General features: G+C 63.4%; 1 protein-coding gene across 3 annotated transcripts in view; it reads right to left on the reverse strand.

Moving 5' to 3' along the window:
- Positions 1–1851: 1851 nt before the first annotated feature.
- MAEA (macrophage erythroblast attacher, E3 ubiquitin ligase) overlaps positions 1852–20095 on the reverse strand; it is a 29203-nt gene continuing 10959 nt past the window's right edge. Inside the window, exons 2-10 of one of the 3 annotated variants that reach the window (XM_052641744.1) lie at positions 15290–15472; positions 13194–13397; positions 9895–10017; positions 9139–9252; positions 6709–6785; positions 6472–6580; positions 3450–3583; positions 2981–3176; positions 1852–2700 (exon numbers count right to left, since the gene is read on the reverse strand). In XM_052641744.1, coding sequence (XP_052497704.1) covers positions 2626–2700; positions 2981–3176; positions 3450–3583; positions 6472–6580; positions 6709–6785; positions 9139–9252; positions 9895–10017; positions 13194–13397; positions 15290–15472 — 1215 coding nt within the window. In that variant the 3' untranslated portion in view covers positions 1852–2625. Of the gene's footprint in view, positions 2722–2980; positions 3177–3449; positions 3584–6471; positions 6581–6708; positions 6786–9138; positions 9253–9894; positions 10018–13193; positions 13398–15289; positions 15473–20095 lie in introns of all 3 variants that reach the window. The other 2 variants (XM_052641743.1, XM_052641746.1) reach the window with 2 other exon arrangements.

Raw genomic sequence — 20095 nt, forward strand, 5'->3', positions numbered from 1 at the left:
GGCTGGGTGTGTGTGGAAAAGCAGGGCCGCAGGAACCATGAGTGTTTCTGGGTGGGACTTAGACCCAGAGCTCAGTCTGTGATTCGTTTTGAGTGGAGGTGAAACTCAACCTCAGCCATGAAGACAGGCGCAGCAGCTGCGTGGGGCAAGTAGAGTCTGGGGGGGCCGGGGTACTGGCCACCTGGGCCTGCTAGCTGAGGTGTGTGAACATTCAGCAAATCTCATCCAGCTGTCGACTCATGACCCACGCTCCCACACATGCCACGCTCACAGCTGAGCAAGCCCATGGCCAGCAGCGCACCCAGCACGCATGGGCGGTGGGCGCCGAGCCCGACGAGGGTGTGGGGCCCACGCTGGCCAGCTGCCTGCCTAGCGAACGCGAACACACAAGCAGCAACCCCACGTCCTCCCGCAGAGCACAAGTGCACGCTCAGCAAACGTCGTGCCCGAGAATGCTCATGGCCGGTTTACCTGGAAGCGACCGATGTCAACCGGTGTGCAGACAGGAAGTCACTCTCACGCACCAGTGGGCACCACGGGCAGCGAAAAGGGTGAGCTGCCCTGCCTGTGGGTGGGCCACCAGGGCCCCGACAGTGGGGTTCTATGTGCACCATGCCTGAGTGGCCTGGCTGAGCCACTCTTACCAAGAAACAGGGTTGCCCAGGACACTGGCCTGGGAAGGTCTTGGGGACAGCCCAGAGGGCCGGACTGGCTTGCAGGCCACGTGCACCAGACGCGTGGCCGAAATCCATCTCCTCCACGTGCTCTTAAGACCTACTTCCATAGAGAGCAAAGAGCAAGAAAGCAGGCAGAGATGGGGGCAAGGCCAGCAGAGACCTCCACTGTCCCCCTCCCTGGGTATGGACGGCAGCGAAGAACCCATCAGCCCACTACAGCTCTCCCCAAGTGCCTGCACAGCAGCGAGCCCACGCGTGTGCCAGGCCTGACGGGTGGCGTGTGGGCGCCGGGCCCGGGGAGACCCCACTTAAATAGCGCTCTATCCTTGGCTGGTCCCAACTAAGCAGAGCACAGTCCCATCCTGGATGCCGCGCTCCCCTTGGGACGTGGGCCCAGGGCACAGAGGTCAGCGTGGGCAGCTGGCAAGGAAGCAGAGAGCCAGACCGAGGCTTGAAGCTAGAGTAGCCAGCACCAGCAAGGAGCCCAGGCGGGCTGAGGGCCAGGGCAGCGCCATGGCGAGTCCAGGAAGGAGGCGGCCAGGGAGCATGGCGCAGAACAGGCTGAGGAGGCAGTCAGCAGAGGCCACGGAGCCCACCCTGGTCCTCACAGGAGGCGTCTGCAGGACGGCGGGGATGGAGTGAGTGGACCAGCGCTCGCCCGGGCTGGGCACTGGGGACTTGGTGGACCAGGCAGCCCCGGCAGTGCGCCCTGCCTTCACCGGGCCAGGGTGGCCTCAGCTGCTTCCAAGCCCTGTTTGGCCACCGTGACAGAAGCTGTGCCGACTAAGGAAAGGAGTTTGTCCAAGGGAGCTGGGCACTCCTGGACTGCGGGGGCCAGAGTGGTGGGCGGAGGCGCCCATGTGGCCCCTGAGTTCTAACCCTAACCCCCCAGGGCACCATTCCTGCTGATGGTCAGCAGGCAGGGATGCACACCCCCATTCCCACGCGGGAGGAGGCTCCTCAAGATGTCTCCAAGGACCCCAGGGGACCCCCAGTGTCGGGAGTTGCTTGGGATGCCACGAGGCTGAGGGGCCCCTGGAGCAGGGCGCGGTCCCGTGAGCGCAGTTCTAGGGCGTCCGGGGGCCCACCCTGGACCGACGGGCAGGTGGCTGACACCCCCCGGGGGGTCCGACGCGCTGCCGCTGCACACAGAAGTAGAGACACCTTTACTGGCGAGTCTTACGTTTACAGTTTATTAGCTAATCAACCTCAACATGCAAAAATAAGCGCTGAGTACAAACCTCTACCGTAGGGTTTCATGTAAACTACAACAGTTCGTCCGATTTGAAAAGTCATTGGTGGTTACTTCAACTGAACTACTGGCTTCTGTAATGAATAGTGTTTAGAGCTAGAGTCACTGAGCCGTCGGCAAGGCCTCTGCAGACACCGGTCCAGTGGGTTTCCACGAGATACATTCTCAGGCAGGAGACGAGGCGGCAGGAGCGGCGTGACACTGAGCCTACAGGGCTGAACGCGGCCCCTCGGGTGCGGCCTCGGGCGGGCGGCGGTCCTGGAGGCCAGCGCCGCCTGCAGCCGCGGTGCCGGCGTTTTGGCAGCAGCTCTACAGAGGAGTGACAGGGTCCCTCGTGGCACCAAGTCACCGCAGGTCAGCCTGGCGTGGCCACTGCCGCTCCCGGGCCATGGCCGAGGACCAGTCCGCCCGGCGGCTCCTTGTTAGCAGAAGGGCAGGGGCTGTGAGAACACGCGGAAGGAATCAGTTCCTGTGGTGAAAGGTTCCAGCCTCCCTCCGCGTGGTCAGTCTGTAAAGAAGCTTCTCTGAAAGGTGAAGCACTTCAGAAGCATCAACAGCTGACGGGTTTCAAGCCCGAGTGCGCGCGTGTTCAGTCTCTCCTCCTCTCTCCCCAGGAGTGTTGTCGTTGCTCAGATCTTTGGTCGCAGAAACAGAAAGGCAGGTCGGCGGGGCCTGAGGCCGCTCGGCGAGGCGGCCCTACATGATGTACACCTTCTCGGCCTGGGAGAAGTGGAAGACCTCTTTGGTTCTCGGGCAGACGACCTTATCATCCTGCCGGATAGAGAGCAGGGACTGAAAAGAAAGACCAGGTGCATTAAGAAGGGCCAATCCAGCCTACATCAACGTTTATGAGAAGCCCAGAGAACCGACTCTCAGGAAACAAATCGCTTCACTTCACGAAAATCGCTTTCTGCAGGCACCCCTGCCAGGAAGTCCTGAGCTTTCTCCACTGCCCCCCAACCCGCCTTGCAGAGGACAGCTCAGGCCCCAACCCCCGGGGCGCTCGGCCCTGGCCCCGCCCCCTCCGCAAGGCCCCGCCCCCGGCCCTCACATTGTAGCCGTAGACATAGCCGTTGGGCAGCATCATGGGCGGGTTGTTCTCATTCATGACATCTCCCGAGATCTTGCAGACGAGGCGCGAGTTCGCGCAGTGCGCCATGGGTAGGGGCTGCGCCAGCTTGTTCAGCGAGCGGCTGCACACCGGGCAGTCGGGGCTCCGCGAGCTGCCGTCCTCCTTGTAGCACTGCCTGCGCACGGGTTAAGGAGGGTGGGCCAGCCGAGGTCCCAGGATCCCGAGCACCCCGGGGAGGCTGCTGAGCATTATGGTCCCTCTCTGGGCACGGGAGCCCTCCTGGCACTGTCTCAACACTGGGGCTGCAATGCAATTAAGGCACGGTCTGGGGGCGGGGGGCACTGCAGAAGTTTCAAGGACAGGGGCTAAGGCTGGTAAGGAGCGGGGTCTGGACGCCAGCCCCGCACTAGAAGGGGCACGTGGGGAGCACTCCCGGAGAGAAGGATACGGCGTCTTTATGGCGGAGAGGCCGGCCTGCAGGGTGAGGGTGAACACGGAGTTGTTTCCCAGCTGGTGTAGCCGGTAGTTGTCGTACCGGAACTGCTGGATCAGCATCCGCCACCGCGCCGGGTCCAGCAGGTCCTGGAAGAAGCGGGGCAGAGTCGTGATAACAGGAAACAAACAAGCTTAAAGTCTCTTCTCTGCAAACACAAAATGAGAGCCACCCGGCTCAGCCACGCACCGGCGCCCAGAGGGCAGCCTCGACTTCCGCCCGCAGCCAGGCCACGGCTGACTCCCTTTCTGGGATGTCGACTCGATCCGAGCCTATGCTGATGCTCCGAAGTGTGGGTCCTGTGGCCCGGAGGCAAGTCAAGGACTCGCGGCTGGGAGGAAAGCCACTCAGTGAGCAAGCTCCAGAGCCTCTTGCTGAGGGTGTTAAGGTTTGCAAGGAGAAGCCTTATTCCAGGGAACAGCTTAGTAGAATAGAAAGTTAAACCTGGCTCATGTGGGTCCCTAAAACCACCCAGGTTTAGACTCAAGAAGGGGTGGAGGCAGGGAGGGAGGGGAAGGCAGCCAGGCAAGAGCACGGGCAGAGGTTCTGTGAGCCCCTCAGAGCCCTGGCACAGGGCTCACATCACACTCCCAACATTTAAAAAATGGTTTTAACATGTCTTTTATGCAACCGTCCATGGTGAAGGAGGACCGCCCCTAGGGGCTGCCGCGCCCAGCACCAGCTGTGAGCCCTGCAGTGTCTGCTACAGCCCTCTCAAAACGAAGCACTTTGTCCATTCCCACCATGACCCATCTGGACATGTCTGTGACCTCTTGCCACGAGGGACGAAGGCATCGCTCCCTTGATGAGGCGGCTCCAGCACGTCAGGAATGCCTGGTCCCCTGCTCCTGCTTCCAGGACAGCCGTCCCAACTCTGTTTCCGAGCTCCCTGCACCTGAGACCCCCCCCCCCACCTGCACGGGGTCACGGCTCTCCTGTCACCCAGGCCTTCTCTTTGGAGCCAGGTAACCTGCCAGACCAGCTTTCCTGGGCCATAAAGAAGGCTGAGCGTGGAAGAGCTGATTCTTTTGAACTGGGGTGTTGGAGAAGACTCTTGAGAGTCCCTTGGACTGCAAGAAGATCCAACCAGTCCATCCTAAAGGAAACCAGTCCTGAATATTCACTGGAAGGACTGATGCTAAAGCTGAAACTCCAGTACTTTGGCCACCTGATGCGAAGAACTGACTCATTGGAAAAGACCCTGATGCTGGGAAAGATTGAAGGTAGAAGGAGAAGGGGACGACAGAGAATTACATGGTTGAATGGCATCACCAACTCGATAAACGTGAGTTTGAGCAAGCTCCGGGAGTTGGTGATGGACAGGGAGGCCTTGCGTGCTGCAGTCCATGGGGTCGCAGAGTCGGACACGACTGAGCGACTGAACTGAACCTGCCAGACCAACTTTAACAGCCAAAGGTTGTCGTGTCCCAGTTGGTGGAGAACTCTGCCCAGGGGAGGGGAAGCCCGCCCTGGGGTCTATTCTGAGGCTCGCTCCCTCTGGACCCAACAGCAGTGATGACATCACTGCCTGGCTCTTTACAGCTGCTGTGAGGCCTCGCCGAGGAGTAAAGAGATCTGCTCCACACCCTCCTGAGCTGGGCACCTCATCCCCAAGGGCAGCTGGCCTTTGCTGCACTTTGAAGAGAAAACGCTGAGTTAAAATCTGAGTTTAGACCTGAAGATCTTTGTGGCCTGATGATTTATTATATTCCCAAACACCACAGAAAGCGTGAATTCAGTTGGGAAGAAGCTTCCAGCAGCTTTCCAAAGGACCTGCAGGCACTCTGGGCGGTGGGGGCTGGGTCTGCCCAGAGGCTCCCACAGACACTGAGGGGCAGCGGGGCTGCAGGGAAACACTCGGCCTTGGACAGAGGCCAGCTTCACGGCCCAGAGGACACGGTGGTCCACCACCCAAGGGTTTTACTCTCTCCCCCACAAGTACACCGCTGAAACACTGAGGCCCCAAGTGATGGTCGGGAGAGGCCCTCTGGGAGGAAATGAGGTCATGGGCAGGGGGCTCACGAACAGGACTGCTGTCCTTCTAAGAAGAGCCCCAGAGAGCTCCCGACCCAGCGGACTCCACCACGGGAGGACCCAGCGGAATCCACTACGGGAGGACCCAGCGGACTCCACCACGGGAGGACCCAGCGGAAGTCGTGCCTCAGGCTGGCACCTGACCTTGGACTTCCAGCCTCCCGAGCCCTGAGCAGTGCACCCTGCTGTTCACAGCCCTGGTCTGTGGTACGGGTTGCAGCTGCCAGAAGGGACTAGCCCAGAGAATGGCTGCCAGGAGTGGACGCTGTGGCGACAAGCGCCTGAACCCGGGGGTGGGGCTTCACCACCCGGGGCAGCAGCTAGGCCGACAGAATGGGCCACTGAAAGCGAGGGCTCAGGGAGAGAAGAGCGTGGCAGAGCGCACCCCCGTGTCTGCAGAGAGACTTGAGAGCTGTGCACCATCAAGGCCACTGTGATGAGACCTCAGACCCGACGAGGACTGAGTTACTGGGAACTGGAGCAAAGGCTCCTGGTTACAAAGGGTGGCGAGCCTGGCAGAGGTGTGCTCGTGGACGGGGCTGCGGGCGACGAGTCTAGCATCCGGCTGAAGCCGTCTGTGGGCAGAGTGGTGAAGGTGGGGCCGGGCTTCTCTTGGGTGTTTATCCTGGGGGTGGGGGGGATGAGGGGAGATGAGCCCAGTGATCCTGACGCAGGGAAGAGAACGCAGGGCGGGAACAGGTGAGGTCAGCAAGGACGCCTGCTGAGCCTCGCAGAGGCCAGGCCTGTCCAGCCTTGACCAGGCCTCCAGAGGAGTGAGCAGGCACTCGGAACTGCCCTTTCCAGCTGAAGTGCTTTAGGAGCTGTTCTGATCAAAGATTTTGCCAGCAAGATGGGAACAAAGGCCTGGGTGGTGTGCGGGCCACCCTGGTCAGTGGCAGTGACTGCAGGCCCGGCCCAACCCTACGCCCAGGGCACACCGTACCTTGTAGGGGGAGATGTGCGTGTCCGGCGGGAAGGCCAGCATGCCCATGACCTGGCGGACCTCGTCCAGCTGGCTCCCCTCGGCTTGGCTGAAGTGCTTCCTCGCGTGTCTGGAAAGGCACAGTGCCACCTGGAGACGTCCGCGCTCCCACAGCCCCCACCCCGGCGCCGGCTGCGCCTGCCCACACCTAGCCCAGGGGCGGCCTGGAAGCCTGCCCCGCACGCTCGGGGGTCCTACCTCACCGCATCCAGCCTCTTGTTCTGCCGGATGAGCTCAATGAACTCCTGGATTCTCAGGCTAAACTCCAGGCAGCTCTGAGGGGGAAGACAAGATAAGGATCAGCTTAGCCAGGCTCACCTGAAGCTGTGTCCCGGCTCGAGGCTGCACGCACTGCTACAGAAGCGCAGCATTGCCAGGGAGGCAGGGCTGCTGCTGAAATCCTAATTTCAACCTGTAGCCAATACTTGCTGGGTCCTGACAGGCCATGGCCTGGCCCCACCCCACATCTCTCAGGGCCAGGCCAGGGAGGGCCAGGCGGACATGGGGTGAGGAGCAGCAGGGGTGCTCCCAAGCCGCAGCTGGCTGCACAGACACGACAGCCTGGTCAGCAGAGTCAGCACAGCACCCTCACCACCCCCTCCTACCCGCAGGTCTCCTCTTTCCAGCCCTGGGCCACACCGAGGGCTCTGGGGAACAGAGACCCGCATGAGGACCCTCACAGTGTGGGCCACAGGCGACTCTGGGAACGAGTTAGCTCAGAGGGCCTAGGTGGGCGGGGCCTCGGCAGGTGGCCAGGACCGAGCGAAGATGGCAGAGGTGGGCAAGCAGGTCAGGGCCGGCTCCTGGAAGAGCCCACATTGTGCCGCGGGTGCGAGGGCCCTGGGGCTGGGGCTGCTGTGCTGGGAGGCGGCCGTGGCCCAGCTCCATCTGGGAGGCTTCTGTTCCGAGGCTCTACAGGAGACCCCGGGGGATGCTAATATGGCCGCATCAGTGGGGTAGCTTGTAAGGAGCCCAAGCGAACTTTGAAACCTTAGCAGTATCAACCCAATTTGGGCTAAAACTCCTGCAGCTAGGGGTATAGGGCAAGCAGGCAAAATTAACTTTTTGTGACCTAAGATGGAAAAACTGGATTATTTTACCACAAAACTAAGACCATAACATCTTCAACACAGCTTTAGAAAACACCCAGTGTTTCCACCCAGAAACGGAGCATGTGGAGCGCATGGCACGGAGGCCGACCTCAGGGCCTCCGCTCAGCTGCCCACAGTGCCCAGGCCCCTAGACGGTGTCAACACTGCCCTGTGCCTGCTGCTTCCACAAGTATGCCAACCTCGTGACTTGCTCCCTGCCCCCCAGCCTGGCGTACACACTGCGTTCTGTGGAGATGCCTGGGCTGGAGGGGCCCCGGGAGGGCACCCTGCACAGGCCCCCGGCCCGGCCCCAGGCGTACCGAGTGGCGCACAGGCTGGCCTGACTGCAGACCGTGGCGCTGGCGCCGGGCACGGCAGAGGTGCAGAGCCACTCACCTGGCACCCACACATCCACTCCGCAGGGGCTCAGAAAAGGTGGTCTGCCTCCCTGCCCAAGCCCTCCTCCCCACCCTGTGCGGGGCACTGCGCCCCGGGCAGCAGTCTGTCCTGACCCCAAACGGGTGGGGCAGGGCGAGGGTGGCATGGCAGGCACCGCATAAACCAGTGAAGAAAATCCCAGCCCCTTTCAGAGGCCAAGGGAGCATGGCTGAGCCAGGGACGGAGGGGAGGGGCGCTGCCTACCTCCCACGGAACGATGACCACTTCCATGTGGGGCTCCCGGCCGCGGGGCGTTACCACTAAACCCTAGGTCAGCTCTACAGAACCGCCCCGTGGAAATGCGTCTCCGCGTTTACGGTGGCTCTCTGCTCTCCGAGTTAACCCTCAGACAGTCCCGAGAGGGCAGGCACGAGCGGGCGTCCAGACCGGACAAGGACTGCCGCCACCTGGTGAGCGCATCGCAAGCGGCCCGAGAGGCTCTGCGCACTCCCGCTCACGGCCCCACTGAGGCTGCAGACGCAGTGCGCACGCGGCCCCCGCCGGCCTGCCGTGTCCGAGACCCGCCTCAACCCAGGAGACTTCTGCGGGCTGCACTCACTCCTTTGGAGGCATTTTCAACGACAGGAAACGTGGGTCTCAAAGTTTCTTTTCTCGTCTAGAGCCTTAGCACGGGTCTGAGGGGCCCCTGGCATCTGGCATGGGGCCCCTGACTCCCCGCCCCCAGCCTGCACATGTGATCAAGTACCAGCGCTCACGTGTGCCCACAAGGGGACAAGCTGGACAGGGCGTGCACACTGGCTTGTGTTCAGTGGAGCTCTGCACTGATCGCATTCTGGCGCCCCCTCAGCCTCCGGGTGCACTTCCGGACAGCTACTTATGCTCCCTCCGGGTAGGTGGCGAGACCACAGGAGCGCGCCCTGGTGGGCTCGCCCCGCCAGCCCACCCCCGGCAGGCAGGTGCAAGGCTCCCCGCTGCGACCCGACCCCCGTGGCGTGCCTGGCCAAGCAGCAGTGTTCTCGGGGAGGGAGCAGGGCTTGCAGAAACTGCCTGTTGCACCGGAGGCGTTTTCCTTCTGCCCTGGTTCCCGCCGAGCGCACAGCCGTGGGGGTGGAGCAGAGCGCGGGCGCGTGTTACATACCAATTCTGGCTTTCCTTTTATGGATTCCATACCAAGATCCTCACTCTCTTTAGGGGAGCCACTGGCCACTCTACTTTTCCGTCCCGTCTTCGCGTCGTGCTCGCTTTGGCGGCCCTGAGTGGCAGAGAGTGTCACCCTTGGCTGGTGACTATGTGCACACGACAAGCTCAACGGGGCGGGGTTAAAGGCACTCAGTTTAGAACACAGTTTTTCTAACGGGAGGCAGGAAAGGTTAATACAATCAAGCATTTCTGAAAGCCCTAAGGCGCTGACACCTTTCAGGAAACAAGTTTAAATCCTGCAATTTATGTTTAAGTGTCTATTTTTTAAGCTGCTTCTAGGTCTCAAGAAAGGCTGTATTCGAGAATATCCCAGCCTGGAACTCTGCACCCTCACAGGCGGGCATCCACGCCTCGCAGGGTGCCTTCCAGAGTCAGTGAGTGGGTGGGTAGGAGCTGGGCCCACCCGGCTCCAATCCCCGGCAGCACATGCGTGGTCCACACCACGTGCCTTCAGAACTTTACTCAACATCTGTCCAAACCATAATGCAGAGAGTGCTTTCCCTAAAACCCACCACCACCCTCTCATATAACAACCCCAAACCCGCACCAAACCCAACAACGGGGACGTATGCATCCACACAACTCCGAAACGACAGGCTCCGGCGCAGCTGGCGCCGCCCCTCCCGACTCGGCAAGCTCCGCCCAGGCACGACCCGCCCCCTCCGGGAGCCCCGCCCCGGCGCAGCCCTCGCACCTTCATCTTGCGCAGCCGGGACTTGTTGTCATGGCACCAGGCCAAGCAGGTGGCGGTCTCGCGCCTCTCCAGGGACTCCTCCACCTCTTTGGCAGTCAGGAACATCTCGATGTTCACTAAATCCTGCAGTGAAGGGAGCCCTGGCTCAGAGCACTGGACCCCGGACCCGCCCGAGGCTGCACGGACACAGCGCCCGGCAGCTGGCACCCTGCGCCTCCTCTCAGGTGAACATCCTCTCCGGCGTGGGACACCGCGCCGCGGGCCGGGTCTGCACAGCGCGCGGGCCAGGTGACAGCCCAGGTCCTGCCAGAACCTGGGACCCCACCAGCTCTCACAGGGCCCACATATGGAGATCCCGGCGGTCCACACTCGCAATTTCTATGCGTTTTACTCTGCAGATTGATTTCAAGTTTAGGCTTTTGAGAAGGGGCAGCTTAGGGGGCCGCACGTCTCTCGCCTCTGCGGTCCGCTTCTCTCCCACCCCGAGGCGTGCAATCTGTGCGGGCCAGCCCAGTGCCGCTGAGCTGGAGGAGCCCAGCAGAGCCAGGGACCCACAGGAGCGAGCCCAGCCACTCGAGTGCACACCCGCCAAGTTGAGGGGACGCTGTGGTGCCAGGAAGTGCGGGAGACAGGAAGCGCGGGGCCCAGGCAAGAGGTTGGAGTAGCCTGGGAGAAGGACCTCCCCGGCCACGCTGGGTAGGTAATGGACGTTCCGACATGACAAATGAGGGGTCGCCGGAAGAAGACTTCGGAAAGGGAGTCTCTCTTCCCTCAGGCGCAGACTGACCGGGCCATTTTCTGTCAGCGGGCGGAGGGACAGCCAGCACACAGCGGCCCCGGGCTCCCGCGTCTCCAGAGCCTCCACTTCGGCCTCGCGGCCACTCGGACCGCAGACCATGGGGCAGGACACCGCCTCGCCCGCACGCTCTTGGCCAAGGCGCGCCGCGCAGAGCAGCTCGGAGCGCGCCAGGCCGAGCTCCGCGCGAGCTGTGCTGCAGAGGGACGCAGAGCCCTACCGGTGGACGCAGCGCGAGGAAGGGCTGCCTGCTCCACGCCAGCCAGCCAGTGGAGGCGCACGGCCAGTGAGGCTGCCGCGAAACCAGGCACTGACAGCGAAACTAACAAGAGGCTCCACCCGCGGCCCCGGGAGGGGCAGTGGCAGATGCTGGCAGATGCTAGGGCCTGCAGGACGCGCCCCCAACCGCCCCAGCCTGACCCCTCCTCGGCTCCACGTCCTGACTGCCAGACAGAGCAGGACGCGGTCAGAGAGGGCTGGAGCGTGGCTGGGCCAGCTCCGGACTCCAAGCCTTCCCGCCAAGGCCCCTGCTCCGCCCAGCTGCTCTCCTGCTTCGCCCTGAGCACGGGGTTCAGGTGAGGAAGTGACCTGTGGCTGTGCAGCCGAGACTCGCTAGTCCGGCCCTCGCGCGCGGGCCCTCCCTACAGCGGGGCTGGAAGGCTTCCAGCCACGGCCGCGCCCCGCCCTCCAGACAGAGGGGGCTGTCTCTCCACGGCCTCCTTTTTCCAGAACGTTTCCCGCTAGGCCAAGGCCAGGCTGTCTTCCTTCTCTCCCGTGCCCCATCCTCCCCAGGCCTTCTCTGACTCCCAGGCGGGGGCCTCTCCCGCCCACACCCCCGGAGTCTAGCCTTTCCCAGCTTCTCCCGTTCCTGTGGACAGTCCTCTGATGACCGTGGCCCCTGGGCTGTGGGAGCCGCGGTAAATATGTTACACCAGCCCGCCGAGAGCGAGCCAGTGAGGGAGCACTGCCCACGGCCCCTCCCGGGAGGCGGCTAACACGGGGCCTCGGCTGACCCCACCAGGCCTGCTGCCCGCCACAGCCCCAGCAGGGCCGTGCGCCCGTCCCTCTTCACAGTGTCTTTGGATGAGGAGGAGGAGCCCCAGTGCTACAGCCTGTTCCTGGGAGGCCTTGCCCACCCCAAGGCCAGGAGGATGCCCTCCTGTGTCTGCTTCAGAAAGCAAGCTCGTTTCTGTGCTCAGTGTGAGGCTGGGGGCTCCACAGGGAAACCCCTTCTGGGACTGGCTCCTAGACGTTCACGCCAACTGACCTTCTGGGGCCCCTGCCCGCCCCCCACTGCAGACAGGTGACCACCGGCCCCTGCCCGCCCCCGCTGCTCCTTTCTGCGCCTCTGCAGACGGCTCACCTTCACTGCATCTGGTCTGGCTTCGTGCTTCCCCCCACGGCGCACACCTGGGGGCCAGGAGGCAGAGGGAGCTTGGGCATCACCAGCCAGCGAGGGTGGGTGAGCCTGGCCACGCCCTTGCAGGTGCAGGGGTGGGTGCAGGAGTGAAGCCTGACAGACGGACAAGCTGTGCCGAGGTGAGGCAGGCAGAGCCTGTGGTGAGGAGGAAGCTGGCATGGTGGGCGGGGGATTGGGCGCTGAGGACCCCTGGGCACCAAGCTGAGACTGGAAGCCCTGCCATCCACAGCAGGAGCCTGGGCCCGGGCAGGCCCAGCTAGAGGAGCTGCCCGGGGCTGGTTGCAAGCGGGAGGACGCCCACCCCCGACCCCCTGCGAGTGTACCAGCCACGTTGGAGGAAAGGCCTGGAGCTGTAACTAGGTGAGGACAGGAGCCCGTGGGAAGCAGCTGGGCCGGGCACGCTGCTGGAGACCCCAGGCACCTCCTGGGACGGGAGCAAGGTCACACCACATTCGGAGCCACCAGGGCTGAGCCCCGTCAGCCCAGGGCGGGAGCCACGCACACTGGATGGGGATGGGGTTGTGGTGGGGGCCAGGGGGCCTGAGGACACGAGGGCACGGAGGCTCAGGCCCGGGGGTCCCAAGCGCAGCAGAGGAGCTGGCTGGGGTGGGACCCGGGATGCAGAGACGAGGACACGGCCCTCAACAAAGGTGCTCCCACCAGAAGCTCCAGTCGTTGGAGGTGGGCACGCGGGGCGGCCACGCACTCCTGCCAGGCACGCCTGACTGCTATGCCCACTGCAGTGAAGGCTGCCCTTGGGACACTGGGGTGCCGCCGCCCCCAGCCAGCAGCCTGAAGACAGGGGGACCCGCAGGGGCAGCGCAGGGCACCGGCAGGCCGATCACCACCGCACGCGGCCTGGGGCATCGAGCGCTTCAACGCCTGCACCCTGGGGCCGCCACAAAGGGACGGACAGAAAGCACGCCCGGCCCAGAGAGAGGCTCACACACGAGGCAAGGGCACGGGAGGCCTCTGGCGTGCGGTGGCAGGTGCCACCCCGTTCACACCCCCGCTCCTCCCAGTCATCACGCGAGGGAGGGGCTGCCCGGCTCAGGACAGGGCGAGGGCCCCGCCCGCGCCCACCTCGATGCCGCTCTGGCGTGCCAGCTTCACGGCTGTGTTGTAGTAGCCGCAGCGCAGCAGGTGCTCCACCATCATGCGGTCCATGCGCTTCCTCTTCCACACGCTGGCCGCCGCCGGCTGGTCGCTGCTGTGCTCCTTGAGGTGCTCGATCCGGCGCTTGCACAGCTTGGCGCTCTCATCCTCCGCCTGGATGGACTCCACCGCCTGTGCCAGTCACAAGAGCTCAGGGTCTCCGGCTGCCACCGGCCGCCTGGACTGCCCACCGGACCCCCACCCGGACCACCCACCTAGACCGCCCACCTGGACCACAACGGCTAGGCAGCAGGGAGGCCAGAGTGGGCAACAGGCCCCTGGGCTGCACAGGAGGGGAGGGGAGGGGAGGGGAGGAGCTACCGTTTCCAAGGCGATGGCAGGGTCTGTCCTTCCCCACAGGGACGTTACTTTCTGTTTTAGGTACTCAAGCTGCACTGCCCGAGACAGAGAACTTTACCTTTGTCCAGCTTCGCGGTTAATGAATCCATTTGTCATTAAAACCTGAGTTTTTATCTTTTATAATGCTTTCTCTATTAACACTTTCTCTAAATACTTTCTCTATTTAGTTCTCTCCGAACTAAAGACCATTTAGTCCGGAATTAAGATGGCCAAGTTGCAGTGTTCTGTGCCCGCTTATCACACAGCAGCCGCTGGCGACCACCTGGAGTGTGGCCCTGAGACCCTGGCACCGGGTCCGTGACTTCTCCACGGGAACGTCAGTGACACCGGCGGCTGGCGCCTACGTGCTGGGCGCCAGGTCCGGAGTCCTGGTCAGCCCTTGGCTGCTTCCAGCACATCCCACCGTCAAGAAGTCAGCTGTCGGGGTGTTCGCTGCTCCTTGACAGGGGGCCTCTCCTCTACCTGCTGCTCCAAGTTCTTCAGTCTCACTGAGTGAGCACCCCAGGCAGGCCCGTTCGCAGTTATTGGGTTGAGGTCTCTGAGCTGCGGACCGTCAGTGGAAACCTCCCAGTCATCTCCCTGCACTCGGGGCCCACGGCAGGCTCTGCCCGACTCGCCCACCTCTCGCCCTCTTCTCATCTCTGCGCTGTGTCCCAGGTAATTTCCTCAGACGATCTTCCAGCTCTCCAACTCTCTGTTTAGCTGCATCCGATTGTTAAATGTAACATTTTGTTGTGAGTAAAATCTGAGTTTCTCATCTGTTATCTTTCTTTTCTTGAATTTTTACTTGGCTATTTTTAACTTCAAACCACTTGCACTTTCTACTCCCTGCAGATATCTCCGAGCTGTTTTTTCACCCTTTAAACGCAGTGAAGCGTGGTGTCTGCTAGTTTCTGCCTCTGAAGTCTGTGAGGACTTCCTATTCCTTCTGAGTCTCCCTCACGGTGTTCTGTGTACCTGTCACCTCCCACTGTGCTGGCTAATGTCGCAGAACCACCCGAGGCTCAGACGGAAGGCAGCTTCCACCTGGGAGAGCCTGGAGGCAGCAGCTGCTGGGACCATGCCTACCAGACGGAGGCTGGGGGTGGAGTCACGGCGCACAGTTTAGGCTGTGAACCAGGGTGCCAACGCCTGCTGGGCAAACTGCTTCTGGGCTCCCTCGCCCGAGGTACAGAGTTTCTGCCATCAGACCCCCGCTCTTAATGGCCCGAGGCCCGGGCCAGGGAGGCCCTTAGGGGAGGGGGGGCCTCTCCCGAGGCAGCAGGGGTCCCTCACCTTCTGCCCCATCCCACCCCAGACCACGTGTTCTCCAAACCTGATGATTTCTGTCTCACGAGCTCCCGATACTTTTGATAAAATGTTTTCAAAAATCTTATTTCACTCTGGGGGTATATCTACCATCCTCAGAAACAGGAAGGCCAACGTGCTGTTTTGAGGTGAAACAGAAGAAATGATAAACCTGCTCCCATCCTGGGCCCAGGACACATGGAGACGGGAACCGGAAGGAGGGGTCGGGAAGCCAGTCTCGCGGCGGCAGAGGCCAAGAGCAGGACGGGGGGGCCACCCTCTGGCACAGCGCCCCTGGGGGCAGCCGGGGAAGGGGGTGCCCGCGGGTGCCGGAGGCTGGGGGCAGGGCAGGCGGCACGGCCCGGGGGAGCGCTGACCTTCCTCTTGAGGACGCTGAGCTTCTCCACCACACCGTCCAGGAGGCTGACCACAGAGTCCACGGCGGGACAGCCGCTCAGCGTCTTCTCCAGCTCGGCCACCACCATGGTGACGTGGCTCGTCTCGCGGTCGATGTTCTTCTGCGCGGCGCGGAAGCGCTTGTTCAGCGTCTCGTAGGGCACCTGCGGGAGACGGAGGCGGGAGGCCGCTGCGTCAGCGCCCGGGGCGGGCGGGGCCGCTTCTCCTCCTCGCGAGGGGCGGCCTCCTTCGCGGCACTTTTGGAAGCAAGAGGCTTCAGCTTCTCATTCGCTAAAAATGTGTCTCCTCTAAAACCTGCCTGAGCCCCACAAAAGGCCCATGTGAGCAAGGGCCACCTGTGTTCCCAGACAAGGACACAAAGCCTGACATGCACCCAACCCACGTGAGACGCAGGGCAGCCTCCACTCTCCCCAGAAACCCCCATGTGCTGGTGAACAGAAGTGCCCCCAAGTTCATCTAGAACAACACAAAGTTAAGGCAAAGACCACACTGGGGGCAGGAAAGCCCACGATGGCCCCGTGATGGCCCCGGCTCAGCGGCCGGGACGCTGATGAGGCCAGGAGCACGGGCAGGAAGCAGCCCCTTGGACGCAGCGGTCAGGGAAGCGGAGGCGGGAGTGCTCACAAGAGAGGACGCCCATTCCCCAGAACCCAGGACGGCAGACAGCCCCCGGAGCGCCACTGAAGGCACAGCACCTGGGGACTCTGGGAGGGACTCCCTACCAAGAGGTGGGGCTCCCCGACGGCACACGCTGCCCACAGGGCAGGCCTGCGCGGAGCTGGGCAGGGGCTGCCCCAAACCCGCCCTGCCCGGGGCAAGGACTGCTCGCGGGGGCCCCGCCGGCTGCCCCGACACTCAGGGGGAACCGACCCTGTGCCAGGTGCTGTGCGGGGCGGGGAGGAGACAGGGCCTGACCTTCCCAGGAGCAGATGTCCCTGGGTGACGGCGGGGCCGGGGCGGGGACTGGCCAGGAGACCAGGAGACCCCACCACCCGCCTGCCCCGGCTGCCACTCCCACTCAGCATGGAGACCCGGCTGCCCACACTTCAGCTCATCAACGGGAAGCTGAGCCGACCCACCAGGCCTCGGGCTCCCTGATGGCCGTGGGCAGGGGGGTGGCGGCTCTCAAAACCACCGGGCTAACAGCACGGACCCAGCGGACACGGCGACGGCCTGACAGGGCGTTCAGGCCCCTGCTAGCGGCGGACGGCACGGGCCCCCTGCACAGACCACCGACTGGTCCCCTGGCCCACCCGCACACTGCTGCCCCTCTGGACTCACTGCTCGTGTCAGCAAAGCGGAGGCGCCTGGGGGCCCACAGTTCAGGAGTGACCACCCGCGCAGCACCGTGCGCCAGCAGCCAGCACAGGCCCGGGCTCGAGGCAGCCGCACAGCCAGGGACTCAGCCCCTCGGTGGAGGGCGCACCCGCCTCCAGGTGCGACTTCTGGAGGGAGCAGGCACACTGGCCTCCAATCACTGCCTGCGGGAGACCGGACTCGGGGAGGGGGGAGCGTCTCTGCAAGGGGCCGAGCGGCAGGCAGAGCCCCCGAGACCACACGACGCACACGCACACCGGGGAAGACGCCTCAGGGCGCTGAGAGGCCTGGGATCTGCGACCCGGCCCGCGTGGGGAGAGCATGCAAGACGCCGTGGGGGCGCAGGGCAGGAGCCCCCTTCGAGAACCTGGGCAGCCTGTGAAACCCAAGTGGCAGTGGTGGCTCCACTGCCTGCCTGAGTGAGCGCTCGGCTGCAGGGACCCCCCCACCCGGCAGCTGCACCCCAGGGATCCTCCACCCGGCAGCTGCACCCCAGGGATCCCCCACCTGGCAGCTGCACCCCAGGGATCCCCCACCCGGCAGCTGCACCCCAGGGATCCCCCACCCGGCAGCTGCACCCCAGGGATCCCCCACCCGGCAGCTGCACCCCAGGGATCCTCCACCCGGCAGCTGCACCCCAGGGAACCCCCCCACCCGGCAGCTGCACCCCAGGGATCCTCCACCCGGCAGCTGCACCCCAAGGACACCCCCACCCGGCAGCTGCACCCCAGGGATCCTCCACCCGGCAGCTGCACCCCAAGGACACCCCCACCCGGCAGCTGCACCCCAGGGATCCTCCACCCGGCAGCTGCACCCCAGGGATCCTCCACCCGGCAGCTGCACCCCAGGGATCCCCCACCCGGCAGCTGCACCCCAAGGACACCCCCACCCGGCAGCTGCACCCCAGGGATCGCCCACCCGGCAGCTGCACCCCAGGGAACCCCCCCACCCGGCAGCTGCACCCCAGGGATCCCCCACCCGGCAGCTGCACCCCAGGGATCCTCCACCCGGCAGCTGCACCCCAGGGATCGCCCACCCGGCAGCTGCACCCCAGGGATCCCCCACCCGGCAGCTGCACCCCAGGGATCCTCCACCCGGCAGCTGCACCCCAAGGACACCCCCACCCCCACCCGGCAGCTGCACCCCAAGGACACCCCCACCCAGCAGCTGCACCCCAGGGAAACCCCCCACCCGGCAGCTGCACCCCAGGGATCCTCCACCCGGCAGCTGCACCCCAGGGATCCCCCACCCGGCAGCTGCACCCCAGGGATCCCCCACCCGGCAGCTGCACCCCAGGGATCCTCCACCCGGCAGCTGCACCCCAGGGATCCCCCACCCGGCAGCTGCACCCCAGGGATCCCCCACCCGGCAGCTGCACCCCAGGGATCCTCCACCCGGCAGCTGCACCCCAAGGACACCCCCACCCAGCAGCTGCACCCCAGGGAACCCCCCCACCCGGCAGCTGCACCCCAGGGATCCTCCACCCGGCAGCTGCACCCCAGGGATCCCCCACCCGGCAGCTGCACCCCAGGGATCCTCCACCCGGCAGCTGCACCCCAAGGACACCCCCACCCGGCAGCTGCACCCCAGGGATCCTCCACCCGGCAGCTGCACCCCAGGGATCCTCCACCCGGCAGCTGCACCCCAGGGATCCTCCACCCGGCAGCTGCACCCCAAGGACACCCCCACCCGGCAGCTGCACCCCAGGGATCCTCCACCCGGCAGCTGCACCCCAGGGATGCCCCACCCGGCAGCTGCACCCCAGGGATCCCCCACCCGGCACCTGCACCCCAGGGAACCCCCCTGGCAGCTGCACCCCAGTGAACCCCCCCACCTGGCAGCTGCACCCCAGGGAACCCCCCCCCACCTGGCAGCTGCGCCCCAGGGACCCTCCACCCTGCCTGCTGTGCCTCAGGGATCCCCCACCTGGCAGCTGCACCCCAAGGATGCCCCCACCCGGCAGCGGCACCCCGGGGACCCCCCCCCACCTGGCAGCTGTGAACCAGGGACCACCACACCCCTCTCCCGCACTCGGGGCCACACACGCCCGGTGCTGAGTGTTCTGCTCCCCTTTCTGCCGCCCAGGCCTCCCACAGACCCGGCCTCCCTCCCCGCCATCCCTTCAGAAGCTCCTGGAACCCATGTCCTTTCCAGGCCACCCGGCCACCCAGGCTTCGCCTCCCGCGCTGTCCCCAACTGTCCTGTCGTCACCAGCTCCACAGGCGCCTTCCTGAAGGGCTTTTGCCAAAAGGGACAGAATTCCAGAAATGCTGCACACTAGAGAGCCTCCTGAAGAGAGTGAGAGAGGAAAAGCCTCCTGATGAAGGTGAAAGAGGAGAGGGAAAACGCCGGCCTAAAGCTCAGCATTCAGAAAACGAAGATCATGGCATCCGGTCCCACCACTTCATGGGAAGTAGATGGGGAAGCAGTAGAAACAGTGTCAGACTTTATTTTCTTGGGCTCCAAACTCACTGCAGATGGTGACTGCAGCCATGAAATTAAAAGACGCTTACTCCTTGGAAGGAAAGTTATGACCAACCTAGACAGCATATTCAAAAGCAGAGACACTACTTGGCTGACTAAGGTCCGTCTAGTCAAGGCTATGGTTTTTCCTGTGGTCATGTATGGATGTGAAAGTTGGACTGTGAAGAAGGCTGAGCGCCGAAGAATTGATGCTTTTGAGCTGTGGTGTTGGAGAAGACTCTTGAGAGTCCCTTGGACTGCAAGGAGATCCAACCAGTCCATTCTGAAGGAGATCAGCCCTGGGATTTCTTTGGAAGGAATGATGCTGAAGCTGAATCTCCAGTACTTTGGCCACCTCATGCAAAGAGTTGACTCATTGGAAAAGACTCTGATGCTGGGAGGGATTGGGGGCAGGAAGAGAAGGGGACCGAGGATGAGATGGCTGGATGGCGTCACGGACTCGATGGACGTGAGTCTGAGTGAACTCTGGGAGATGGTGATGGACAGGGAGGCCTGGCGTGCTGCGATGCATGGGGTCGCAAAGAGTCAGACACGACTGAGCGACTGAAGTGAACTGAAACCACTCTAAGGAGAAGGCAATGGCACCCCACTCCAGTCCTCTTGCCTGGAAAATCCCATGGACAGAGGAGCCTGGTGGGCTGCAGTCCATGGGGTCGCTAAGAGTCAGACACGACTGAGCGACTTCACTTTTACTTTTCACTTTCACGCATTGGAGAAGGAGATGGCAACCCACTCCAGTGTTCTTGCTGGAGAATCCCAGGGACGGGGGAGTCTGGTGGGCTGCCGTCTGTGGGTCGCACAGAGTCAGACACGAGTGAAGCGACTCAGCAGCAGCAGCAGCAGCAGGCCAGTGCAAAGTGTCACTGAGAAGAAGGCAAAACGGAGATGCTTCCCGAACGGTGAGACTCCAGGCTTGGCTGCCAAATCCTCTGGAAGGAGAATTACTCAGAGACAGTCCTGGTGCA

The sequence above is a fragment of the Budorcas taxicolor genome, chromosome 6 (assembly GCF_023091745.1).
Source record: "Budorcas taxicolor isolate Tak-1 chromosome 6, Takin1.1, whole genome shotgun sequence".
NCBI lineage: Eukaryota > Metazoa > Chordata > Mammalia > Artiodactyla > Bovidae > Budorcas > Budorcas taxicolor.